Below are 19,666 nucleotides of genomic sequence, written 5' to 3'. Positions count from 1 at the left end.
TCATAAACCATTCCATTGGTATCAGACCTAAGAAGCACACGTTGGGTGACTCAAGCAGGTTTTTATATAGGAGATATATAAATGCAGGAAATAAATAATAGCAAGTATAGCACACTTCCTCAATAGAGAGCAAAGATTGAAATGATCCCTGCAAGATTTAAGCCAAGATACCTCCCACCAAGGAACTGAAGCAGGACAACAACAGCAGCTATCTTTGACAGAGGACGTACATCGCTTGCATTCTCCCAGCCATTTTCCTATTTGGCACATGCCCCAGGAAATGAACTCCTGCAGTGTAAGTTGGAATTTAGAAAATCAATACTCCTCAAAGGTAAGTGGAATTGACTTTAAAGAAAGAGGTGCAGGATCTGTGCCCTGAACGCTTCAGGGAATCCAGCTACTGTGTGGCTGCTTTAAAAAAATGTTATCTGGCTATCCCTGCATGTTCACATTTTCAAACTCTGAGATTACCCTTAATTTGTAAGGTGGGTATAAGGGCATGTTATATGGATTCCAGAAAAGAACAGGCTCTCCCCATTTTTGCATCAATATTAATGTATATATGTATTAACTCCTAATCCTGGAGCCAACAACTTGCTAGCTTGACCTTCTACAGAAACAGAATCCCAAAAACATTGTTATAGATATGAGCAGATGCTCTGTAATTTAGTTGTGTAACAAATTCTTTATTTACCTGGAACATTAACTACAGAAGTTTACAATGAGTTTTCTTTAAAAAAAAAAATCCTTGTATTGAGATCAGTACACATAATTTGTGCCATGGATATTTACTTTAAATACAGATATGTACATTAAAATCCATACAAATTTGCTCATTTTTATTGTTGTATCCTGTCTTCAAAAGCCACTAATAGCCTGAAAGACAGGTTGGATGTGTTTAAAGCAGCGGTCCCCAATCTGCGGGCCGCGGCCCGGTGCCGGGCCGTGAAGGCCTTGACGCCGGGCCACGGCTCCCTCTCCCCGCCCGCCCCCCCCCGCAGTAAAAAACTTCCCAGGCTGCAAGCTTGCGGCCCGGGAAGCTTCTTACTGCGGCAGGGCGGGGAGAGGGAATCAGGGCCGGGCTGTGCCCGTGCGGGCGCAGCCCGATGCGTGGGCGCGGCCCGATGCGTGGGCGCGGCCCGATGCGTGGGCGCGGCCCGATGCGCGGGCGCGGCCCGATGCCCTGCCGGTCCCCAACCTCAGAAAGGTTGGGGACCACTGGTTTAAACAATATAAGCATTCTCTTATGCTAGGCATTCTCTTTGTGCAAAAATATTAATATTGACTTTGAGTATCATCTATATATGCTTTTGTTTTTAGGTAAAAGCTTCCTTGCCCCACATAATATAATTTGTCTTGTAGAAGGGGGCCATGCTTCTTTTTCTACCCAGCAGCCCACAAACACTAAAGTGATGTCAGAACAAGCACCTCACTTAAACAAAAGACAAACAATAGAATCTGATATCGCACACACTACTCTCCTGGGTGTCATATAATGCAATGAATGTAATATATTTTATTTTACACAATCTCTCTGGAATCCATGGGGATATCCTTATTGCTGTGGGACTAATGAAAACAAAAAAGTTACTTGGTGTGGGGTTGACTTTAACCTCACATTTCAAGGTACGAGGTAGGGGAAGATTTCTAATCTGTCTTACATGCTCAATGTTAAACCTTCTCATTAGCATTTTTTCCCATAAATACACAGGACACAGCACAAAAAAAAGTCAAATAGATTTTTCTGAATTCCAGTTTATCTAAGCTGACTTGTACAAGGCTTGTACTCATGATCTTCAGCGCAGTCTTTATTGTGAATGAGGACAGCTGAAACAGGACCATGGAGAGCAGCCTTCAAATCTCTACCTCTATCATAAAGCTCACCAGTTGGCTATTCTCTCCCAATTTAGCCTCCCTTGCAGAGCTGTTGTGGGGGGAAATGTGAAGGACTGCTGTTGCAGAGTTTAATGCAAGGGAATTAAATAATGATGTCAAACAATCTTGCCAATTGCTCCAAATTCCCTGCAAAGTCCATCAATGTTGTTATCCACATGCTGGGAGCAGGCACAGAAAGTGAAAGGTGGTACACCTCTGGCCACAGGTAGTGTCTACAGAGGAACTGAAATTTAAGGAAGGGAATTTGATGGCACAACTCTAACTCACTCCAGGGTACCAATTCCCACCCAAGTAACCATTCTGTATCAGGAAATCTTCAACAGTTGTTGTTTGCAAGAATCTTTGCATATGCAACAAGCATCAGAGGAGCTAGAACAGTTTACTTGTTGAGATACCTAAACCCCAAAAATACCATTTGTTTTGTGGGGTTTTGGATGCCCCTACATGGCCCTACGTTCCCTGTTCAACCTGCTTTGGAGACTGCAGGCAGTCCAGAATGCAGCTGTCAGGTTGCTGAATGGAATGTCATGGCCAGTTCATAGAATCACAGAGCTGTAAAGGACTTCCTGGGTCATCTAGACCAGGGGTAGTCAACCTGTGGTCCTCCAGATGTCCATGAACTACAATTCCCATGAGCCCCTGCCAGCAAATGGGCTGCCAGCAAATGGGCAGGGGCTCATGGGAATTGTAGTCCATGGACATCTGGAGGACCACAGGTTGTCTACCTCTGATCTAGACCAACCCTCTGCACAATGTGGAACTCACAACTCCTTGCCTACCCACAGTGAACCCAATTTCATGCTACCACCAAAAATTCAGAAGCTGCTGCACTGGCTACCAATTAGTTTCCAGATCCAATTCAAGGAGTTGTAATTGATCCTTAATGGTCTGGAACACTCACCCCTACATGACCACCTCTTCCATTACAACACCCCACACTCCTTTTAACCACTGTCTTGGTGCCTGCTACAGGGGTTTGGACACAAGATGGCTCAGTTAGCTGTCACCAGGAGAAGGGCCTGGTGACCATGGAGTATGCAATATAGAATGACAATTGTGCCTTGCCAGACTTGTTTAATTTCTACAGGGCATGCAAGGCTGAATTGTTTAGGTTGGCCTTCGGAGGGTAACCACACATTATACAGTGGTATGGTGGCAGCCACCATATTTTATAAACATACATTTACAAATATTGTAATGCTAATATTTTATATTTGTTATTATGTTGCTTTTAACATCACATAAGTCACTACAAGACCCTACAAGAAGTAGGTTAGGTTGAAAATATGCCTAAGTGCCCCCAGATTACCCAGAAAGCTCTCTGGCAAGAGTACAGATTTGAATCTAGACAAATGCTGGCTCTCTACCATGCTGGCTCTCTACTAACAGGTGAGAAAGAAGGTGGGTTTGGAGAGCCAAAGGGTTACAAAATCCTAGATATATATCTTGAACACTTGTTTTTTAAGATATATGTTTGGTACGCTAGGGCTTTGATAGCACTTTCCCAAGTCACTTCTACCTCAATTTAACTACTAGAATTATATTTACTTCTCACACTGGATGCAGACAGGGTCACACACATCTGACTGCCATTCACAAGGGAAAATCACAATCAACCAATGATCAGAGAGCACTTTATAAAGCCATCACTAAAACAGAATTGAGGGGATCCTTTCAAGGGCTGCCTGTTTTTTTAGGACCATCACACAGAGATTATAATTAGCCTTCAAATGCCAATCCCCCCAGTCATCATCAAGGCAATTAGTCTACGTATTAAGAAGCTATTAAAAGACCCTAACATAGGCCTACTTTTCCCTAGAGCCCCTGTAGGCAACTTCCTGCTTCATAAAATGCTAGGACAGAGCACACTCCTGTGACTAACACACTAACCTACAGATGTGTATCTACTGGCTTACTCTTGGGGAAGTGTGCCATAGATTGCAACCTTACTATTAGAGGGTGATTCCCTTGAAGGATACCAGACAGTGAGATGAGCACGGCACACTGGAAAAGAGAAGCAGTGTGAAATATTTCTAACTCGTGCACACACACAGTAGTTGTGCCTTGAACACTCAAAGTTGCTTGTTGTCTCCTGAGGTTTCTTCACATATATACACACACATGATATAAATATGGATAGGCAAGAGCCGGCTAACAAACTAAAGCTCATTTGAATATGGGACAGTTAGTTGTTCATGAAGTGAAGCTTCTGGCAGGTCAACTGGCTTGTTTAATTTCTAACATTTCTAGCAGTCAAGCTGTTAGCAGCAGTTGGGAAGCAGGTATGTTCCCAGAAAGACTCCCATGAACCAAACCACATTTGCTCAGTTCATGCCTATCCCTAGCTACGTATGAGCCAAGCTTAAACACAGTAAGTTGGCAAGGACTTGCAGGGTTTCCAGCCAGCCGTTTTGCTGTGATGCAGCTACTCATTTCCTCAACTCGGTCAACAAATGTCATATTACTATTATGTCAGAAGCCTTCCTTTACCGTCTTAACCCTTGCCTTTTATTGAACACTGAAAAAAAACATGGCAACCATATATGAAAAACTAAAATGCAACAAGGAAAATTACAACCTGAAAAAAGTAAACACTAGCCATATAATAGTCCATAAGACCTCAGAAGCCCTCTGCCTAGAATGGCAAACAGAAATGAGTTGCCAAGCACCTGGCAGGCCTCACAGTATCTGTAATCAATTTCCAGAAGGGTGGCTGAGAGAGAATAAGACTGTCATGCACCTTTCAGCCCTTTTTCAGGGTACACAATGTCCATGTTTGCTTTCACATGTGCAGGTTGAAAAGATCCGAGGCTTACTCCAGCAATCTGCTTACAACTACCACAGAGAGGGTTTGCAAGGATTAACACTCCTAATTCCCCCCACTCCCGGCCTCCGATCATCCTCCAGGGGAGAAGCCAGTATGACACCACCATGCCTTTTGTACTATAAAAAGCTGCTGCTGCTGCTGCTGCTGCGTGTGAGGCGGATGAATCAGATTCCCTGCTTACCTCCCCACCCACCCCTGGCTCAGGGAAGAACAGGGCTAGGCTGTCTTCTGAGGCAGAGGAATAACAGGAAAGATTCACAAGTACTGTCTGGAAGTCCAGGCATAAAGAAACAAACAATGCTTGTGTGCAGTTGGGAATGAGGGTTGCCCGGTCCATTCAATCAGCTGGCAGGGGATGGGCAGAAAGCTACCAGGGATGGGGAGGGTCCAGAGGGAAATAAAGTGACATTTCTACATCACCCAGAAATGTTGTGAGAACATCTGGGGTGGGGGGAGTAACACTCTGGTTTGGGGACAAAACTCTATAGTAAAATTAACTTTTTATCATAGAGCCTTGCCCCAAACCAAAGTGCCCCCCTCCATGTCCCTACCTCACTTCTGGGTGACACAGAAATATCACTTTTTCCAGGCTTCTTTCCTTCGGACCTTCCCTGATCCTTGTAAGTCCCTTCTGGGTCACAGTTTATTTTTCAGGCATCTTGTCTGATTTTTTTTGGGGGGGGGGGAGATTTCCCCCTGATTTCTCAAGCCCCTGAAATAGGGAGAGAAGAACCAAATGGGGGGATCTTCAGACCAAACAGGGAATGCTAACCTTACTGGGAACTGATGGCAAAGCCTCATTGCATCATGAATATTTTTATTTCAAGATTGAGACAGACAGATGTGGCAGATCCACGCATACATTTTTATTAATGGTTTCCAAACCTCTAAAAGCAAATCCATATTCAATTGTTATCTATATGCCACATGTTCAAATACTGATAGAGAGCTAAAGTCCTCCTCAATCCACTGATTTACTGGAGGTGGGCTTTTATCTTTTCAGATTAGTTGTAGTAAGGGCACAAAAGGTCCATTTTCACCAACCAGGTTGCTTGCCACTGACTGTCAGCAGCTCAAGAACTTTTGGATGCTGAGCTAGACCTGTTGCTCCTCAGAAGCTAGCCATGATAACAGCTTTCCTCACCCAAAACTCAGGATGATAAATTCCTGCAGTCAAACGCAACCAAAGCACCCATCTCTGTTCCAAGGCAGGAAGAGATATCTGGTTGGAAATTGTATGGGGGGGGGCACCTTTTTAATTGAAAATGTTTTTAAACTACTACTGTAAACTGCCTTGAACCACAAGGAAAGGCATGATTTTTAAATGTTTTAATAAAGAAATAAAAATAAGGCATCAGACAGCATATGCTCCCTCTAACCTTTATGCCCCAGCATAATTCTGTCTCTAAACCACCACCTGACAGCCACATCCATAGTGGAACCATCACCAGAGTGGGTCCCCAATGCCACAAAAGCCCCTTGAAATGCCTGTGCATCTGCAGAATAAACAGAAGTAAATTGAACATGAACTTGCAAAGCTGTCTTTTACACACTCAGCCCACTGGATCACAGTCACTCTTGTCTACGCAGACTGGCAGCAGCTCTCCAGGGTCTCAGGCTGAGGTCTTTCACATCACCGACAATCTGATTCTTATGGGTAATTCTTATGGGATTGATCAAGGGACCTGGAAGCAAAACAGATGCTCCACCCCCTGAGCCATGACCCCTGATAAACTGTATTCAATGCAGATCACTGAAGAAATAATAAGCAGAAAAAGCTGCAAATGCCATTTGAAGTTAAGACTGGGGGGGGGGGGCAATGTTACTACGGGAAACACTGGAGTAGAGTCTGCTTTTTGCCCATTCAGACCCACCACCACCCAACCCCAAAAAAGGAGATTCCACTGTCTCAGTTTAATAAATATGAATTGAGCGCTTGTTGCTGGGGCACAGTAAAGTGATAGTGGTAGAAATCACCTTTGAATGATTTCTCAGTTTCTGATATAGAAATGGCAATCCCAGGACAGCCCTCCTCCATTTACAGGCTGCATTCCAGCCTCTCTGGATGGATAACCACAGATACCTGCTCAGATAACATTAAACACATTTGGCAAACACACACTTTCAATTTTTCCTTCAAGGGACAGCCACAAAATAGCCATAGAACACAGGCAAGTGAAATTCACTAGCCTCAATCTCTAGACCAAAAAGTCTTCAGCTGGTCAAGGTACAGAGAGTTAGGAAAATATACCTCAGCTTTCATCTGGTGGGGGGGGGGGGGATAAGTGCACGTGTAGGTTTCATTAGGGCAACACTTGCAGGAGCAAATTTCAAATTTCATTCCTAAAACAGATTTGGCCCACAATAAATCTTTGTAGGATGAAGGCCAAATCAATATTTGGAAAAGATGTAACTTAGCACAGCCAATATTCATTTGAAAGATGTTAACTACAAAAACAAAACAAAACAGTCGTGTGCAGACATATTCAGAAAAAAAAGGTATTCTAACAATATTTATGAGCACTTCTTCCAAGTATATTTCATGTGCAGCCTGAAAAATAAGCTTCTGAATTACTGTAATTAACTGCAAAAGCATGCTGATTTGTTGATGCCATGTAATGTCAATCTCTTCCATAAACTCATTAGGATCTTTGTAAATAAAGGAGAGGAAATTATGCAAGAAGAAAGAAAAATCTCGCTCCTACTTATTCCTTCCACCCTCAGAGGATGCAGTGATACAGCCATTATTTTCAAGAAACAGAATCCTTGTCTAAGGATGGCAAAATAAAATGTCAGAACCAATCTTTGTTGAATAATACTTTATTATAATTCTGAAAGACTATGAGAATGTTCTGCGTAAAGAAGTGCAGGCGGCACATGGGAGAGGCAAGAATTCAATTCCAACATCCCAGACCAGCGTAGTAGATACTATTTACTTTATTTACTTCATCTATACCCTGCTTAAGAGCCTCTTGTGGCGCAGAGTGGTAAGGCAGCCGTCTGAAAGCTTTGCCCATGAGGCTGGGAGTTCGATCCCAGCAGCCGGCTCAAGGTTGACTCAGCCTTCCATCCTTCCGAGGTCGGTAAAATGAGTACGCAGCTTGCTGCTGGGGGGTAAACGGTAATGACTGGGGAAGGGACTGGCAAACCACCTTTGCTACAAGCCAGAGTAAGCAGAAACATTTTGGCCTGGTGCAGATTTTTCAGCACAGGGGCAATACGATCTCCACATCTCAAGCCTGGCAATAGCCAGGATGCCATGTTTTGAACCACCGGACGTTTCTTGATCCCATCTCTACTCTGTTATGCTTTGATTAGTTAGTGGCCCAACCATATGACTAATTGAGAGCACTGATCTATCAAAGTCACTGATTGGTGGTATCCCTCCAAGATCTCAGGCAGTGGTTTCTGACATCTCATGCTAGCTGGTGGGATGGATCCTACCCTATCCTACCACTCTGGGGCCTACCTCCAGCCCAAGGAGCCTTCTTCCAACTTAACTAGCCTTCCAATAGATCAGTGATTCTCAACCTTGGGGTCAGGACCCAAATGGGGGGCGCCTAGTCCCTTCCCCGGAGTCGCCAGATTGCTCGCCGCTACTGCGGTGGGGGCAATGGGCAGCAGCATGCATTGGTGGTGGGTGGAAGCAGCTGGCAGGCGGAGGCAGCAAAGCCATGGCAATGGCTGCCTCCATGCTGCCTCAATTGTTGTGCACATACTGCCACCACTGCTGCACCAGTCGCCACCAAGTTGGGGTCGCCGCGAAGGTAAATTTGAGAACCACTACACTAGATGAAGAAACACTTGTTGGGAGGAAGACTTCCCACACTAGTATGAATATTTCTTCTGTGGTGGTTTTTTAACTGAAGATACTGGAGTGAACCTGGGATTTTCTGTATATGATGCTGATGTTCCACAACTGAGCTGCAGCCCCACCTTGGCTAACAAATTTTGCCAGAGGCTAGCAAGATGAAGTCTTGATGGCAGAACATATGAAGACAGCATGAACTGAGTGACCCTCCATCCATCAGGTCCATTCCTAATGCAGAGGGAAAATAGAACTGTACATGCTGCCGGGTTTTCAAAGTAAAGAATTTGTGGCTTTCTATGGAAGGAGAGCTCAGTGTTAACAGAAACACCTTCCAGGAGAAGCACCTTGGTGTTCATCGAGAAATGCTCCATCTATCAGAACATAACAAGAGCCCTACAGAATCAGACCTGCCAAATCTAGCCCAGCAAATCTGCCTCACACAGTAGCCAACCAGTCCTGTGGAGAGCCAACAACAGGGCAGAGAGGTTGAGACTGTCACCTGATGTTGTCTCCTGGCTCTGGGGTTCCGACGTGTAGTGCTTCTGAATGTGGAGGTTCTCCTCAGTCACCATGGCTAGTAGCTACTGGTAGACCTATCCTCTATGAATCTGAATACCTGAACACTTTAAAATATGTTAGTAACATGTGGGTAGCTAGGCTCTGGGAGAGCCACATTCAAATCCATGCATATTCTGCCATGAAAGCCTGCTGGATGACTGTGGGCCAGTCACACACTCTCATCTAAAACATCTCACACAGGATAAAATGCAGAAGTGGAGAATGCTGAAAGCCGCTTTAGTTTCCCATTAGGAAGACATCAGGGAACAACTGAAGTTAATATAAATAATAAAGTGTGTGTGTGTTTTATTTTGTATCCTATCAGTGGATGGCCCCAGAGTGCTATAAGCCCAACACTCCAGGGAAGCAACTTACCCAGACTGGCAATGCTTTACCAGTGGTTCTTGCAGAAGCATTGGAACTCGGTGGGAGAAGGTTGCAGGTTCTATTCCTGCCAACTCTTGATTAAAGGGCCAGGCAATCAGTGATATGAAAGGTGTCTGCCTAAGATCCTGGACAGCCATGACCAGCCTGAGTAGGCAATATTGATCCTGATGGCCTGGTGGTCTGATTCAGTATAAGGCAGCTTCAGGTATGTGATTAAGGATCAGCCTCTGTGCCACTGCAAGACTGCACCAGCCAGCGGGAGTGGCCCTGCAGCCTCAGGGCTTTTGAGCCTTCTACCTTTTGACTGCTCCTTTATGATCTCTCCCAAGTACAAGTAGCCCTGGGGTGGTTTATGGTCTCCCAGTAAGGAGGAGGATGGAGGAACAGAGGGCATTTTGTGCCCTCCCTGCCAATACATACTGCTATAATACAGACAGACAAAAAATGAAGAAAGCTGTCCAATTATTTTACAGGACGCACATGGTAGAACATGTTCAGAATATCTCAGTGAACTGAAGCCACCCAGAGAACAAAGCCCTGCTCATGGCAATCTGCCAGCATTTCTCTTCTCGTAGTAGTCGCCTTTACATCGTGGCATGACGTCTGAAGGATTAGTACATAAAACAGTCAGGGCAACCTCTCGGGACTGGAGGGGGCTTTTGACTCAACTGGACAATTGACGGGCTGATTGGAATCTTTCTCGCATAAAAGCAACGAATCCAGCAATAAATTCATCATCCAGATAGCCAAGATGTGCAACATTCAGCCCCCACCAGAATAATCACAATACATTTGTTTGCATGGCCATTTTACTGTTCGCTGTGGCTTCAAGTAAAAAACAAGTTATATAAACCAATCAACCAGAGAGTCACCATTGACTTAGGTAAATGCTTTGTACCCTGTGGGGGAGGGAAGTCCTTGAAAGCCACAGGTGACTACTAGACTTGCCATTGCAAGAACTGGAAGCAACACTGTAAAAGCCCTGCCTGTTCCTTAATTTCTCATTGTCCAGTGCAAGTGTAGCCCCCTCAATGAGAGCTGTTTTCCTGCCTGTCTCCCCTTTAACACAAGAAACTGAAGTCAGAAAGCCTCAGCTGAGGTTCCCACAATGCCCTTGTCTGCACGTGAGGGCTGTACCCACGTGGCATGCGAATCACACCTACCAGTAACCCTAACAGTCTTTCACATTTAAAAGGTGTGTTTTAATCTAAAAGTGTGCCCTGACAACTTATGTGCAAAGAGATTCATAGTTACCAGACCTCTAGACAGACTGCAAAGAAAAATTTACTCACAAATAAGAGCTGGAAACCACCACTTATGCAAACAATCTGGAGATCTCACCCAGCTCCAGTTACAGACCATTAAAATATTTCTTCCTATGTAAATGCTCTGCACAGGGTGGCATGTCCACTGGTTTGAAACAGGGCAACAGTCTGAGACACTTTTATGGTTATCTCTTGCCAGACCCATTCAACCTAAAATAGTTCACTAGCCCCAGTAGTTCGTAGCTTTAATTACACTTGAATAATATTTAGGATGCTAATACTTTGAGCCTGGCTTTAATCAAGCGTATCTCTTGCTAAAGACTGACCAAATAAAATCCTTAGAATACAAAGCACTGAGACCATGTATAGCCTGCATATCCAAAAGCAAGTCTTACAATACTGGCAAACAAGCACAGCAATTTTGAAAGAACAGGAGCATGTCTGAATGATAGCATTCATAGCAGACAAGACCCTCAGCAGTTTAGCCTTAATAGGATACAAGCAAAGCATTTCTGGAAACAGTAATATAAAATCAGAGGTGGCAAGATACCTTAGCAACCTAGATTAATTCCCATAAGGACTGGGAAATCTCCATGCAGCTAATTGTTTGGATATAGAATGATGCAAACATTTAACAGGGCAATATTTAACAATCCTACACCCTTCTAAGCCTATTTAAAAGGTGCAAGTCTGCTTAGGTCTGCGCCATAAATGCCCTACTGCTTGAAAATACCTTGTCACCACTACTTCTGCATTTCCATGCAAAAATGACTTTGATAGCAATAAAATATCTGCTTTGAAATATTAAACTCAGCAGCTACACTGGTACAAGAAGAAACCATCCATGTCTAAAGAACGGGGGGGGGGGGGAATTATCAGTCCCCTGGAATAGCGTGCAGTGAACACACCATATTTCCCCCCTATACAAAGAAACAGGGTTACTGTCAAATCAGCTAATCAACATATTTTATTATTAATGTTATGTACCCAATTCTATCCACACACACCCCTGTGTTAATGATCACATTGTAACCACCTGTGGTTTGATGCTTCCTGCCCTGCATGCTGCAAATGGTACTCAAAATAGATGGGATAGGAGAAAAATCATGAAATGACACTAGCCACCCCCAGCATTCCTTCTCTGAGCTCCGCTTCCCTCAGATAGAAGAGGGAAATCTCCTCCCTGGTCATCTGTTACTGAAAACTATTATGTCCTGACAAAGGAAGTGTGGGGGTCATTAAGTGCGCTTTGAGCAATTGACTAATGTGTTAAAGACTATTTTAGAGACTTTAAAAAACAGCTTTGATAACAGTAACTAAAGATTTCACAGCAAAGGGACCTGATGGTTCTACTTCACATCCGCAAAAGCATGAGCACACTTGGAAAGGAGTCAGTCCTATTAAAGAGCACTAAATTTCCTCCTGAGTAAATATGCTCATCATTACTGCAGAATTATCAGTGTATTCACTCCAACTACCTGAATTGTAATGCTGAAAATTGCAAAAAATCTAGTTCATCACAGGGTAAGGTATGCTATTTTCTAAGATAAAATTCCCCGGCAGAGGGTTCCTTCAAAACTTCTGTTCTAAAACATCAGAGAAGTCCTTGTGTAGCAAATGGTGTGTTAAATTTTTGTGAATGAAGTGCTTTCCAGACTGAATTCCTTTTCATTATAAATGTGAGCACGGATTGTTTTAAGCTTTCTTTATTCTGAACATCCCTGCACTCATTCAACAAGACTACATATTTCCCTCATGCAGATTTGCAGATCAATTCTTTCATATTCCTTCATATACAAGCCATGAAAATCAGTACTGTGCGTGTAATGAATAATGAATGGTTTTTGTTGCTTTGCAGTTTATAAAATATAAATTTTCTAGAATAGAACCATGCTTCTGATTCAAAGCCTATTTTATATATGTTGCACATGCTGTAGATTGTTTTCTGTTCTACGCTTTTAAGTATATCTACTCAAACATTTTGACAGCAAAGTTAACTAAACAACATCCCAAACTTTAGTTTACAGGCCACTACAACAATTAGATAAATCCACAGACCATGTAAATGGAAACACAGGCTGAAGTGCCATGTGTGGCTAAAATGCAAGCCATGGACAGAAAACTACACTCTTTTAGAATAGAAACAGACACTTCCCCACAATTTTAAGCAAATATTTCTGTTTTCTTTTTCCTTTTAAAAAACTGTATCTTGGAAAGCCCTTCTAATCATGAAGCAATTGTTTGAAAAATAACATTTGCCAAGTATACAAATATATAAAGCAAGCAGCTGGGGGGGGGGGGAGTTAGCCAATGCTAAGCAGCTGTTATCATCAAATATGTCGATCCTAGTACATATTCCAAAGGATTTTGTTCCCCTTAAATATTCACAGAACATTTCTGATGCCTGGCTCATACATTTTCCAGCCTGAACTTTGACAGTGGCAATAATTAAAAGTTGGAGTCATTTTTAAAAGACAGAAAATATAATTTGGAACCAGCTGCATGCATTCTGCTTGCCTTTGGTTTGGGCTTGGTATTAGCCTCTCTGTCATGGCTACTACCTTTGCCTTCTTTATTTCAAAGGTACCTTATATTTGAGGATCTTTGTTCCTACTATGTGATGAACACAAAGAGAAACCAACCTAGTTATTAACAGAACAATCTAGCTGCACTTGTTACTCTTGTGTGTATGTTTCTCTTTTGTTTTACAAGCCATCTTCCAACCATCCTGCTGGCTTACCTCCCAACAGAAAGCGCCTTCCTCCCTCTTCTGAACAAAGCAATATTCTTACAAAGGCCACGCTAAAGAAAAGCACACCCACCAGAATGTCACTTCGGTTGTGCGGGTACTGTGCGCCCTGCATCTCGGCTTGCGCACCTTCCTAGTTTCCCATCTAATCACTGGTTCTCCCAACCCTGACTCCCTTTGTTGGAACGGACGCTCAGAAAGGCATGAGGATCTTTAGCCTAGCTTCAACACCTCTCTATTTGGTTCCATTTTTCCTTGCAGTAAGTGACCAGCAAAAGTTTTTAGGCAATCCATAGTCAATTACAGGACTCATCACTCCACTGGCAAATAAAACAAAAAGACGCTCATATTCTTAGCAGACGTTAACAGGACTGGGCATTTCATTTAAGGGAATGGTTACTGCTTTTGCCTAAAAAAACCCCCAAAAGGCAGAAGCATCCAACTCTTAATCCAGCCCCAGGAAAACAGGATCTTGACACCCACCAGCTCCTTTGCATAGCTCTCTCAACTTTCTCCCTCCAATCATTTGACAACACCCAGAGAACACACAGGGGAACTGGTGCTAATTGTCATAGCCAAGCAGCTAATTTGGCAAAGTACTAATGAATTTTTTCTTGCCACACCAACTGAACCAAGGCAGGAAAATAGCACATTCTCTCCCAGAGACGCAGGCAAATAACACCATCTCTTCTTTTTCTGCATAAAATGCGTTGCAATGACTCATTCACATTAAGATGCTTCCTGATAGTGGTGCATAGTTTTACAAAACAGGGCACTCTAAAGCAAAGCAAGATTATTCATCGAAATTGTTGCCAGAACTGCCACAGAGTTCCTGGCCCAGCCTTTAAAAAGGAAGCTATTTATTTTTCTTTCTGCCTTCCTTTCATAAGGAGAATGTATCCCACCTGGGGCAAGCTTTGCACTCATAACTGTCTGCTGCTTTCCAAAGGCAAGCCAGTATGCATGCAGCAGAGGCCAGCAAGCGAAATCCTCCAGCGCTTTAAGCCATGCATCATCTATCCACAGAGGGATTCTTTAGTTGTTGTTTTTCCTTCAGACTCCCATGTAACATTATGCTATTTTTTAAGCACAGCTTTAAAAAAAACAAAATCTCAACACAACAGTTCTGGGGTGCATTTGTGTGTGTGTGTGTGTTTGCACATGCGTGGATGCACACAAAACCACACAGGCACATAACACAAGCTCTGGGAACTGTCAAAACAGTCCTGCTGTATCCTTGGACAGCATCCAGGTTCCAAGGAGTGGAGAAACTCTGCCATGCAGCATTAACAGTTGCGACTTGAGGAGAGCCTATGTCAAGCATTTTGTTTCCCTTTTTTTAAGCAACAAGCACGCAAGTTTCGCCGCCCCCTTAAAAAAATCCTTAAAATTTTTTTAAAAGCAGCTGGCCCAAAATAGCCGGTCAAGTCACTCCCGGAGGATGTAACCGAAAACTTTCCTCTGAGGAGGGCCGGAGCTGCTGGGAGGGTCTATTTCGAGCTGCCGCCGCCGCCGCCCCTGCCACTGCTGCTGCTGCCTCGGCTCCCCCGCCGCGGGGTCCGGTTGCAGCCCGCCGGGCAGCCCGGAGCGGCTCTCTGGGGGCCATCCCGCCGAAGCGAAGCGAAGGAGCCCCCCGCCCCCCCCCCTCCACCCGCAGAGGGGTCTTGCCGGCTCGAGTGGCGGAAAGCCTCGGCGCCGTCCGCTCTCCCTCCCTCCCCCCCCCCGGCTGAAGCCCGGCGCCGGAGCTGGCGGCGGGACCTACGTGGAGGCGGACGGGAAGGGTCCTTCGGCGGACAGGTTGATCACCAGGGAGTGGAAAAGTGTGAGGCTCAAGAAGAGCAGCCAGCCAGCAGCCATCTTCCGGCTCCAGGAGCGATGCCCCCGCTTCGCCCGCGAGCGCCGCAGAACACCAGCCGCCCAGGCACGGCGCCACCAAGTTGGGGGCCACAGCCCAGCCCAGCTCCACAGGCAGGCAGGCAGGCAGGCAGGCCGCCCGGATGGCCAGTCCCGCAGGAGAGCAGAGGAGAGGAGGAGAGCAGCGGAGCAGCCCCTCAGCCGGGCGAAGCCACAGGCGGCGGCGCTGGAAGGAGGGCGGGGGCCGGGCGGCGAGGAGCAAGCGGCTCGCGCGGGGGGGGGGGGGGTGCGGCTATTCCGCCCGCCGCTCCGGCTTCGTCTGCTCCGCCGCCATCAGCGCTACTTTTTTTAAGGGAGCTCCGCTGCGGGGGGGGGGGAGGAGTGCGCGTGTGTGCTGGTGTGTGTGCGCGCGCGGCTTTCCTCTCCTGATTGATCCCCCCGATTGCTGGAGGGAGGAGAAGATGGGTGGGTGGGTGGAGAGGGCGGGCCGCCTCGCCTTCCCCGGGATTGGCAGGAAGAAGATCGGGACGGGGGGGGGGGGGGGCGCTGCACTCAGAGCGGCGGAGGCGGCGGCCGGACGGCAGGCGGACGTCCGCTGAGCCCTCGGGGCTGAGTGCCGCTCCAGGCAGGCGGAGGGCGGGGGCGGCAAGGAACTCAGTCTTGGGCTCTCGGGCGGCGCGCGGGAAGAGGAGGCGGCCGAGGGCTCCGCACACCACGGAGGCGCTGCAACAGGAGGAGGCCAGGGCCGAGACTGACGGCCGGGGAGTCCCTCTCGCTCGGCAACTGCTGCCCGGCGGGGAGGGCGCGTGAGAAGGGGCGCCCGAGTGTTCTTCTCCCCCCCCCCCCCGACAATTCCCCGCAGGCAGCCCCCGATGCCCGCCTCGGGGCGTAGGTAAAAGTGGGACCTAGAGGATTTCAAACGGATTGCCATGAAAACCACCTTGTGTCTTAGAATAAGCAGCGCCACAAAAATATTGCATCCACAGCCTTGTGGTGCCACAGTGGGGTAAAATATGGCTGAAATAGATGGAGCCTTATGATTTTTGCACTAGATCATCCCAAACTCACCATAAAATCGCCTGTCAATAGCCGCAGCAGGCACCACAAAAATCACAGCCCAGGGAATTCATGGCAGATGCCAGGGGACAAAAACATGGTTCCAAATCACAGATCCTCACGGATCCTGCATCCAGTCTTCCAAAACTCACCTTAAGATCACCTATGCAACCAATAGCCAAACAGTACAAAAATAACATAACCATGCTTGCATGGCAACACCACGAAGCATAAACAGCATTTCAAAGCATGGATCCTCAGGGTTTTTGCAGCCGATCCCCTATTCTATTGATAGAGCATACACCACAAAAATCACAGACCCAGGGCTTCATGGCCACGCAACAGAGCAAAAATATAGTTCCAAAGCATGGATCCTCACCTGTTTTGCATCCAGTCACCCCAAAGTCACCATAGCATCGCCTATTCCACCGATACCCTCAGCATACATCACAAAACTCATGGATCCACACCTGCATGGCAACATCAGGCAGCAAGAACATGGTTCTGAAGCCCAAATCCTCATGGATCCTCAGGGTGTTGGCATCCAGTCACCCCAAACTCACTGTAAGATCACATAGCAAGTCCATGGCCACAGCTTCACCACATGAAGGAAAACCACGGTTCTGAAGCACGGATCCTCATGGATCCTCAGGGTTTTGCATTCAGTCCCACCAAACTCACCATTGAATCTCTTATCATGGTCTATGGCCACAGCTGGCACCTCAAAAATCATGGATCCGCACCTTTGTGACAACACCATGAGGCAAAACCATGGTTCCAACACATGGAACCCCCATGGATACTCTGGAGTTTTACTTCTAGTCACCAACAAATCATTACCCAATCATATGTCATGGCTAAGGGCACTTTTAGCACCATGAAATCTCCAAATCCATATCTCTGTGGTTCAGCCAAGACTGACAGTCACTTATCTCCAACAGAGCTCAGGGTAGCAAACATTATTCTGCACTCAACATCCATTTTATCCTCACAACTTCCTACAAAGTAGGTGAAGAGTGGCCCCGTAACCCAGCATACCTTGCAACAACATGGAAGATGGAACCTAGGCCTCCCGGACGCTAGTCTGACACTCTGTGACTCCACTATGATGGTTCCCTCCCAATTACTGTTCCCATCTGGACTCCTACAAGTGGACCTTGCACTGTACACATCCCTCGAGATAGACAATTTGTCCATTGTTGTTTGCCACTCAGCCTACCAGGAACATCTTTTGTGAGTCTCCTGCTGTTCTGTACATTCTTGGAGGGGGGGGCTTCCTTGCAGAAGATTTGTTTGACACCAGTACAGCCATGGTGTGTGCGGTACCATCAGCATTAGTAACAGAGCAGGACTCCACCTTTTCTCCTGGGTGGCCTATAGGCTTTGTGGACTGTCCTCCTAATTGCTGGGCTAAGCTGGTGCCTGCTTAGTACCACTGGAATGGCACTCCTTACTGGCCTGTCTGGCCCTGGTTATTCTCCTGGCAAAGGGCCCAGTTCCCCAGTTTGATGTCTGGGGGAGGGGGAATGGGACTTCAACCCTGTTCAAGGGAAACTGGAGCTTGTAAAACAAGCATGAGTTGCTGCCCTCCTGACCCCAAACAGCTTGTATTCATGTCCAAATGAATGGGGGGGGGGGGGACAGGACTGATCAAAGTGTTAAGAGTGCCCTAGGCATGATTTTCACTTCCCCCTCCCTTCGACATACATATACAAACATAATGAAATGTCCACCGCTCTTTCCAAGGGCTGCAGACTCAAGTGTGTGATGTGTGTGTGTGTAAAGTGCTGTCAAGTTAGAGCTAACTTATGGAAACCCCATAGGGTGTACAAGCAGAACTCACAACTGGCTTCCTCTGCCAAGGCTTCCTCGGGGACCTCCTTTCCATGTACTGATCCTGCCTAGTTTCTGCCATGCACTCTGACGCAGGGGCAGCCTATGGTCCTTTATTTTGGCTCATCCCCATAGCTTTGGTGACCCAGGCAACTGTCTAGATTTGCCTAGTAGATGGGCTAGCCTGAAAAGGATGGCTGACAGTACATTTTAAAAATCAATTCATCTGGGCAGGAGAACCAAATGGGAAACACAACATCTGAATTAATGCCATTCATTCATGGCCTGAGAAATTTCCCACTCTGTTCCATCTCCTCCTGCCTCATAATTCCTCTGTTGCACATTAGGGTGGTTGTTGATGAGGGAGAGACAACTGGCTGCTTCTAAACAGCCAGGAGGGTAGGTGAGGGGGGGGGGGGACACCTTTCTTCTACAGGATCCCAAAGGCTGTTTCAGGCACATCTGGAGTGTCCTGGTGCACTCTGGGGAATGTAAGCCTCCAAGGCCTACAATCCCCAAGGACTTATCCGCAATGACTAAAAACTTTCCAGCAGCACCCATAACACTTTGTGGAATTTCATTTCTTTCACATTAAAATCTCTTGATTCAGGCATGGCTCTGAATGTGCTGCCTGTTCACTGCCTGTTTTGTGAATCCCAAGAAAATGCGAGTCCCCCCACCTCCCTCCCTGAATTCCCAGTAACCTAAAGTGGAACTCAAAAGTCACATTGGCTTCCTCCACTGTTTCCCACCTCAAAATGATGCCATTTGAGATCCAACCATTGCTGTAACTCTGCCGTTTAAAAACTTTTTTGATTATTACATTACATCATTGTTCCACAGTCGCACAAGCACAACACACACACCCCGCCTCCCATCTCCCCCTCCAGCAAGACTGAATGTTCAACAAAACACTCTTCATCAATTTCATGAAGGGAACCAAAACCCTGGTCAATTTCAGACTGGGAGGCAATGGATGTTGCTAATTTCATCCAGCAGCCTCCCCCAGCTTTTCCCAAGTACAGAAAAAATAGGCTTCATAGTTTTATTATAACGATGGATTGAGGATAACATGCACTATGTGAGGGGACGGGAGAGGATATTGAGGACACAGGATGCTTGCCTGAAGTGGCACACTTAAAACAAAGGTGCAAGCAGGTACCATTTCCCCCAAGCTGTCTTTGAATTTGCATTGCTCCCAAGAAGCTGGGGGGGGAGGGAGGAGGGATGAGCCACGCAGCATATGGAAAAAGGGAGCCCTTGGACACCTTTCCCATGGGAGGGGGAGGAAGGGAGAGGGAAGGGAGGTTGGCAAAGATAGCAAACCAGAGAATGGGGGGGGGGAATCCAGTGGATCAATCATTTCCAACATTTCACAAGTGCGTTACATCAAACTTGTGTTATTGCTCAGATGCCAAACCCCCCAAAAA

At 46.1% G+C, this 19,666-nt stretch overlaps 1 protein-coding gene across 6 annotated transcripts in view; it reads right to left on the bottom strand.

The window, feature by feature from the left end:
- CACNA2D1 (calcium voltage-gated channel auxiliary subunit alpha2delta 1) overlaps positions 1-19,666 on the bottom strand; it is a 419,757-nt gene that overhangs the window by 388,551 nt on the left and 11,540 nt on the right. Inside the window, exon 1 of one of the 6 annotated variants that reach the window (XR_013231087.1) lies at positions 15,256-15,696. The exons of 1 other annotated variant lie outside the window; for it this stretch is intronic. Coding sequence is in view for 4 of the 5 variants with exons in the window: in XM_077338001.1 (XP_077194116.1) it covers positions 15,256-15,350 (95 nt within the window). In the remaining variant the exon portion in view is untranslated. Of the gene's footprint in view, positions 1-15,255; positions 15,697-19,666 lie in introns of those variants that run through there. 4 more of the 6 variants (XM_077338001.1, XM_077338004.1, XM_077338002.1 and 1 more) reach the window with 4 other exon arrangements.

This window comes from Paroedura picta, chromosome 5 (assembly GCF_049243985.1).
Source record: "Paroedura picta isolate Pp20150507F chromosome 5, Ppicta_v3.0, whole genome shotgun sequence".
NCBI lineage: Eukaryota > Metazoa > Chordata > Lepidosauria > Squamata > Gekkonidae > Paroedura > Paroedura picta.
This window is presented reverse-complemented; position numbering and strand designations above follow the sequence as displayed.